This window comes from Primulina huaijiensis, chromosome 13 (assembly GCF_012295235.1).
Source record: "Primulina huaijiensis isolate GDHJ02 chromosome 13, ASM1229523v2, whole genome shotgun sequence".
Taxonomy (NCBI): domain Eukaryota; kingdom Viridiplantae; phylum Streptophyta; class Magnoliopsida; order Lamiales; family Gesneriaceae; genus Primulina; species Primulina huaijiensis.
The window spans coordinates 19496756-19504978 of NC_133318.1; the positions used below are offsets into that span (position 1 = coordinate 19496756).

Here is an 8223-nt window from a genome sequence, read left to right on the forward strand (position 1 = left end):
TTACTTTTTCAGTTTTCTATTTTCAAATATATTACTCTATTTATTATTGTATACAAATTATAATAATTATTTGGTTAATTGATCACATTTAAGATTAGATATTTAGAAAAAATTCTAATATATCTTTAAAGACAAATAGATGATGAAAAATTAAGAAAATGTAGAACACTACAGTGCGTAAACTTTCGCTTTGTACAATGACAAAAGATAAGGTGAGACCAAGTGAGATACTTATATATATGAGTCTCATTCAACTTAGCCCATTATAATATTTTTATTAACCGACTTTGTCCTTCGTTTTTACTTCATTAACTTTGCAGTGTGACTCATTCAAGCATTAAGTTTTTAAGTTTTTAGTACAGAGTGTCCTATACTCTCTCACCGACTTCAATCTTTAGAAGTCGGTATTAGTAGTTTATATGTAATAGACAATTATTTAATTTTTATTTTCTGTCTTTTGATTAATTGTGTAATTTTTTATGTTCTACCTAATTCATTTTTAGAATTTTTATTGAGTTTTTATAATCATGATTATAAGTGTTGCATGCATGCAATATAAAATTAATATATTTTAAAATGTTAATATTAAAGTGTGGAATAAATGTATTAAATCATTATTTAAGAACTTTTAGAAAATAATATACATCATAATTCAGATTTAAAGATTAATATACAAATAAAGAATTGCAATGAATATCTTATAAAATAAATGGTGTTAGCTCAAAAAGATTAAATATGATTATTGTAACTGAATTTTTCTTAATTAATTAGAAAATTTTCATCAAATGCGCTGAATTAATTAGAATGTTTTTAATATAGTATGTCGATAAATGTTTTTCCATATGAGTTAGTGATTGAGTCCTTATGAACATTTTTAAAAAATGTGTCTTTAGTTATAGTAACGTTGTCTTATAATTTAAAATATTAAATGAAACAAATTATCAAGATAAATTAGGAAATTCAAGAATATGTGATTACTCAATTAGTTTAATTGATACGCTATTTAGTTTGTTGATTTAATAGATGTTAAATCCACAATCACTGAGTTTGAAAATAATTATTGTAGAATAAAATACAATTATAATAAATTACTTGATTGTATATGTAATAAAATTTTGTGTATTTCATATAAGTTTGATTTATTTCATTTATAAGGTTGAAATTTTATAAATTATGATATAAGATTTGTTATACATCTTAACATCAATAAATTCACTAAAAATTTATATATTAATTTCCGCTACCATATTATTCTGGTTTCGCCCCAGACTTTTGTGTATTCGTTTGTTTGAATTTATTATTCCTCATTTTACCAAGACCCATAATATGTCAAACATGAAAGTGAATATTAATTTAAAGAGATGATAATATTTATATATTGTAATATACATATTTACCCCTCACAATATTGATAAAACTAACTTAAAAATAATATGTTGACGAACATATTGTCAGGAATCGAAAAATACAACTCAAATGTTAACTTTGACACTCAATTTTGAGTGACTGTCAAAATGTCTCAACAACCCACAATTTTTGGACAAGATAGTAACATCACAATTTTGAAATCAAACTGATATTTTTCATTTTATATCAAGAATTCATGATTGAAAATTGATAATATTATATATATATATATATTTAATATAAACTCGTACGAGCTCATTTAGGCTCACCTTTAAATGAGTCGACAAAATTTCAACCTAACTCACTTAAACTGTTTGGCGGTGCAAGCCAAACCGACAGACCTAACCCAAATTGACGGCTCAAATCACAACGATCTTTTACCGTGTTTTATTTAAATAATTTATAAATATAAACCGCAAAAAAATTTCGGTTGCAAAAAACTTTACTTTAAACACATAAATTCTAGCAAACTGTCACATGAGAACATGAAAAAAAATTAATTAGATACCAAAGAAAATTCATAATTTGATAATGAGTTATTTCTAAACTTTAATTAATTTAATTTACATAATGAAAAGATAAATAAAAAATCCAAATCATTGGTTTAAAAATAACATATTATAATGTGAGTATGCATAAAAAAAACCAAATACTAATTTACATAATGAAAATATATCATTGGATAAAAATAACATATTATAATGTGAGTAGACATAAAAAAATTAAATATTAAAAATCACATATATTTAAAATACGAATAAGGAGAATGAAAAGACACACTTAAAATAATTAATTAATGTAAAGTAAACAATTAATAAAGAGACAAATGAAAATTCACATGAGTAGACATAAAAAATTAAATAGTAAAAATCAAATATATTTAAAATATGAATAAGAAGAATGAAAAGACACACTTAAAATAAATAATTAATGTAAAACAAATAATTAATAAGGAGACAAATAAAAATTCACATATAAAACCATATATTTATAGATATAATAGATATATATATTTGGATTTTCTTAGATGTGGATAACCAAGAGTTGCACATCAATTCAACTCATAAATCCATTACTATATGTGGACATTTTGATAAAAGAAAATCCAACAAAATGGGGAATCTTGGCTATATTTTTATATCATATTAATATTAATTAATATAAGATTGAGGTACATTCTAGAACACAAACAACCTCAATTCTCAAGTTTTGGCTGCATAAAATATTAAGAACAAAAATTTTGAAATTGTAATTTAATTTTACGGCCCCAATATTCGAATCCGCCTCAACGAAGAAAGCATCCGTTAAAAAATGGCACAAAGCAACGATTTTTATTTTACCTTTTCTTTTTCAACAAGAAATACTCCATATAAAATTTGATTGATATCCTCTTGCCCCAACACAATTTTCCATAAATCTCTCACCTGCATCAGAGAATTGTTGTTTCAGAACATCATGAGCAATCAAGCCGAATCCTCCGATTCGTAAGCGTTTCTATGCATTCTCAGATCTCTGTTGATACTTGTTCTTTTTCCTGGGTTTTACTGAATTTTTGTGGGATTTTGTTTTCCTGTACAGAAAAGGTACAAAAAGGGATTTTAGTACAGCGATTCTGGAGAGGAAGAAGGCGCTGAATCGATTAGTGGTTGATGAGGCTATCAATGATGATAACTCTGTGGTGTCGCTTCACCCTGAAACTATGGAAAAACTTCAGCTTTTTCGGGGAGACACTATCTTGATCAAGGTTTTACCTTTTTCCGCGTGTTAGTATTTTTGTTGGGATAGTTTTGTGGGTTTTGTTGCCTATTCTGTGTTGTCCTTGAATTACGTAGTTTTCGAGTGAATGGCAAGAATAGGAGATTCTGAATTTGGGAGTCGTAGCTGGACTAAGTTCTGTATTCTGTGATTCTGCTATTTGTCTTTTGTATATTGTTAAGTGGCTTTAGAGCAAAATTTCTTGGTGTTGATTAATAATGGCTATTTTTTGGATATAATTGAAGTGTTCTTCCATGGGTGATGGAGCCAGGAGCCAGGATTTTATAGCAAATGGAGAAACTTGGGTTCTCTAAAGTTGGAAAATTTTAGGCGGTGAAATTATATTTCTTATGTATATAGTACTAAAGTTTATGAATAAATTGAAAATGGAGAAGGACGCCTGCCATGCCATGTGGTCCACCGTTAATGCCGGAGATCGTGTTTTCTAGTCAAATTTTCTTGTGGGTTTTTGTTAAATCTGGGTTTTTATGTACATAGTTTCAATAAGAATATAATTTTATTATTGCACCTCATAGCGGTGCTGATATGTATTTTTATGGAGTTCAGTCAAGGAAGCTGAATGGAAAAATTAGATATCATGGTACTGGTAAAAGCTCATGTAACTCATGAAATAGAAATTTGGAACAACTGACTATCAAGTGTCTGACAGTTTGGAATTCTTACCTGCAATTTGACATTTATCACCAAAAAGTAGTTCTGGTACACCTGTTTCTCATACAGGCTGGTAGATCTTTGCAACCTTGTGTATTGACAAATTGCTTCGGGCATAATCACCAAAGCTATTGGTAATGCATTAATTGTGATTGCACTCAACTTTACAAATTGTTGCATATACCACGGGCAACTTAGATTTATTTGCTTTTGTTTTCTTTGGTCTTGTAATTTACAGAGTGACTTGCGTAGTTGCGTTTTAATTGGTTCTTAAGATATTATTACAATAAATTAATTTCACCATTTCCTGCTGCCACTTGGAATCTTAAGAATCCAATGGTTTAGTTATATCACATCGATTTTATATGTTATTTTAGAGGTTATTTCCTAGTTATTTGTGAAAATTATGATACAGGGTAAGAAAAGAAAGGATACAATTTGCATTGCCCTTGCTGATGATACTTGCGATGAGCCCAAGATTCGGATGAACAAGGTTGTAAGAAACAACCTCAGGGTTAGACTTGGAGATGTGGTTTCTGTCCATCAATGCGCTGATGTGAAATATGGGAAGCGAGTCCACATTCTTCCCGTAGACGATACAATTGAAGGGGTTACAGGAAATCTTTTCGATGCTTACCTGAAACGTAAGTTCATAATTTAATTAATTTAGGTCTTGTCACTCGTGTGAAATAAATCCAGAAAATATCTAAGTTCAGAAGTTATCTTTTTTTTTAATGATTTTTTCTGGTTAGCATGTCTAACTTGTCCTATCGTGCACGCAGCATACTTCCTTGAAGCATACCGACCTGTGAGGAAAGGCGACCTGTTTCTTGTGAGGGGAGGGATGAGAAGCGTAGAGTTTAAGATCATTGAGACTGATCCTTCAGAATACTGTGTTGTTGCCCCGGATACTGAAATATTCTGTGAGGGAGAGCCAGTAAAAAGGGAGGATGAGGATCGTCTGGATGAGGTTGGCTATGACGATGTCGGCGGTGTTCGCAAACAGATGGCTCAAATACGTGAGTTGGTTGAGCTGCCACTTAGGCACCCACAGCTTTTTAAATCAATTGGTGTCAAGCCTCCAAAAGGAATACTACTTTATGGACCTCCGGGATCTGGAAAGACCTTAATAGCTCGAGCTGTGGCCAATGAAACTGGTGCTTTCTTTTTTTGCATCAACGGACCGGAAATAATGTCAAAATTGGCTGGAGAAAGTGAAAGCAATCTAAGGAAGGCATTTGAGGAAGCTGAGAAGAATGCTCCATCCATCATATTTATTGATGAAATTGATTCAATCGCCCCCAAGAGAGAGAAAACGCATGGAGAGGTTGAGAGAAGGATAGTATCCCAACTCCTGACGTTGATGGATGGACTCAAGTCCCGTGCCCATGTTATCGTAATTGGTGCCACAAACCGTCCCAATAGCATTGATCCTGCCCTGAGGAGGTTCGGGAGATTTGATCGGGAAATAGACATTGGTGTTCCTGATGAAGTTGGGCGTCTTGAAGTACTTCGTATCCACACAAAGAACATGAAGCTTGCTGAAGATGTAAAGCTTAATTTTTCTATATTTTTATTGAATTTAACACATATGTACTTATCAAAGCTTTTGTTCTCAATCATCTGAAATCTTGACGATTTTTTGCTACTTTATCGCGGATTTTGTTCTGCCAATCTAATTTCTGATGATATTGCAGGTTGATTTGGAAAAAATTTCCAAGAACACACATGGCTATGTTGGTGCAGACCTGGCTGCTCTATGCACCGAAGCTGCCCTACAATGCATCAGGGAGAAGATGGACGTGATTGACTTGGAGGACGATTCCATCGATGCAGAAATACTGAATTCCATGGCTGTTTCTAATGAACATTTTGAGACTGCTCTTGGAACTAGCAATCCCTCGGCTCTACGTGAAACAGTATGTGTAACTCCTATTGAACCTTGTTGTTTGTTGAATTTTTCATCTTGATCAACATCTTAATTAATGCACCATTGAGGGTTGTAGGTGGTTGAAGTTCCTAATGTTAACTGGGAAGATATTGGGGGCCTTGAAAATGTCAAGCGTGAGCTCCAAGAGGTATATGTATTTCAAGATATTGATGTCCTTTGTGTTGAATTTCTAGTTCTATGTTTTGCGATGCTGGAAGTTATAACTCATTCTTTAACGCAGACTGTTCAATATCCGGTGGAGCATCCTGAGAAGTTTGAAAAGTTTGGCATGTCACCTTCTAAGGGAGTTCTTTTTTATGGACCTCCTGGATGTGGAAAGACTTTGCTGGCCAAGGCCATTGCCAATGAATGTCAGGCCAATTTTATCAGCGTCAAGGGTCCGGAATTGCTTACAATGTGGTTTGGAGAGAGTGAGGCCAATGTTCGAGAAATCTTTGACAAGGCTCGTCAATCTGCTCCTTGTGTCCTATTTTTCGATGAATTGGACTCAATTGCAACTCAGGTTCTTTTCACTTTCAATGTGTATTTGCAGTATCCATGCTGAATGCTTTTTATGTCTCACGCAATTGATTATTTTTTGTTTCAGAGAGGAAGTAGTGTAGGAGATGCTGGTGGTGCTGCTGACCGAGTACTGAATCAACTTCTTACTGAAATGGATGGTATGAATGCCAAGAAAACGGTTTTCATTATTGGCGCCACCAACAGGCCAGATATAATTGATCCTGCACTGCTTCGTCCTGGCCGTCTTGATCAATTGATTTACATCCCTCTTCCTGATGAGGACTCACGCCACCAAATCTTCAAAGCGTGCTTAAGAAAGTCACCTATTTCAAAAGATGTGGACTTAAGATCCCTTGCGAAGTACACTCAAGGATTTAGTGGTGCCGACATCACAGAAATATGCCAACGTGCATGCAAATACGCTATCAGAGAGAACATTGAAAAGGTTTGTCTTTTCCAGTTGCTTTGCATACTCAATATGTGTGACATTCTATTACTTTTAAGCGAATTTTATAACCATGTGCTGCTACAATTGCATATGTTTTCCTGTTGTGCCAACAATTCAAAGTGGCAAATTAACTGCTTGTACACTTTTAAGAAAATTTGAGTTACATATTTACTATTAATTTAAAATCAATGTTCATGTATTCGATTCCTAGGAGTAACAAGGTGGAACAATTGTTGGGAAAGAGATTATCAGGCTACAATAATTTCCCTTACTGTTCCGTGTTGACTGCAAGTGTAGGCAAATGATTGAAACATGCTGTTCAGATCGCTATGTAAATTTGAAAAGATTTGTATTGTGGCCTTTAAATCAGCTATGGTTTTTGATATATAATAATTTATATTTGTCAGATACAGAATTCTGAATCTTGAGTTTGCCTTTTTAGGATATTGAAAAAGAGAGGAGGAGAAGCGAGAATCCGGAGGCAATGGAGGAGGATGTCGAAGACGAGGTGGCTGAAATAAAGGCAGCACATTTTGAGGAATCAATGAAGTATGCTCGGAGGAGTGTGAGTGATGCTGACATTCGCAAGTACCAGTCATTTGCTCAGACATTGCAGCAGTCGAGAGGATTTGGTACTGAATTCCGGTTTACTGAGAATAGCAGCGGTGTTGCTGCATCGGATCCTTTTGCATCTTCCGCTGGTGCAGCTGATGAAGATGATCTTTATAGTTAGGTTGTCTTCTTGAGTTTCAATCAAAATCTTGTTTTGTCTGGAACAATGGGAATCGTATGTTTGTTAAGTTCAATTTTCGAAACTTGTCAATTTGATGCTTATTAAAAGTTTATAATGTATTGTTTTCTCTTCTATTAAATTGTTGGTGTCATAATTAAAACTTTTAGGCTCCGTTTGGTAAATGTGATAGGATAAGTAAATGATTAATAATTAGAGTGATTAAAAAATAGGAGATATGGGTTAATAATATGGTGAGATAAATAACATGGAGTTTGATATGATTTTAAAATGATGGATTAATTTTGTAAATTTTATTGTAATAACCAAAATGTCCCAAATGCTAATTAAATATATATTCTTAAAATAATTGGATATATAATTAAAATATTTATGATTATAATTTACATTTATTAAAATTAATTTAAATATATTTATTAGAAATATATTTGAAAATATTACGGTAATCATTAAACACAATAAATTAGAATTTAATAAATATTTATTTTCATTAGAGATAAAAAGATAAAAATGTAATTTGTGGTGTGTTAATAACTTATCCTACTTAATTTGTTAGATTAATAATCAAATAAATAATCATAAAATTAGGTCTTAAACCGGGTCAAAATGATTATTAATATATCTTAAAATTTTAACCAAACATTAGATAAGTATGTGATTATTCATCTATCCTTATTTAATCACACCAACCAAACACACTCTTATAATGCAGATGATCATGTTTTTACAATTTCTTTT

The 8223-nt window shown here is 32.2% G+C and overlaps 1 protein-coding gene across 1 annotated transcript; it reads left to right on the forward strand.

Annotated features, from left to right (window-relative positions):
• Positions 1-2672: 2672 nt before the first annotated feature.
• Positions 2673-7606, forward strand: LOC140991434 (cell division control protein 48 homolog D). The gene is made up of 9 exons (XM_073461386.1): positions 2673-2891; positions 2986-3151; positions 4250-4478; positions 4617-5383; positions 5532-5753; positions 5841-5912; positions 6006-6287; positions 6372-6731; positions 7177-7606. The coding sequence occupies exons 1-9, from the start codon at positions 2863-2865 to the stop codon at positions 7465-7467; spliced, it is 2418 nt and encodes an 805-aa protein (XP_073317487.1). The 5' UTR covers positions 2673-2862; the 3' UTR covers positions 7468-7606.
• The last annotated feature ends 617 nt before the right edge of the window (positions 7607-8223 follow it).

What these genes read in the sequence shown, in the direction of transcription:
- LOC140991434 (XM_073461386.1), top strand. Translation starts at nt 2,863, where the DNA reads ATGAGCAATCAAGCCGAATCCTCCGATTC. An exon ending in CCTCGGCTCTACGTGAAACA is followed by an intron (nt 5,754 to 5,840) that starts GTATGTGTAACT and finishes TGAGGGTTGTAG; the next exon opens with GTGGTTGAAGTTCCTAATGT. An exon ending in TGGACTCAATTGCAACTCAG is followed by an intron (nt 6,288 to 6,371) that starts GTTCTTTTCACT and finishes TTTTTGTTTCAG; the next exon opens with AGAGGAAGTAGTGTAGGAGA.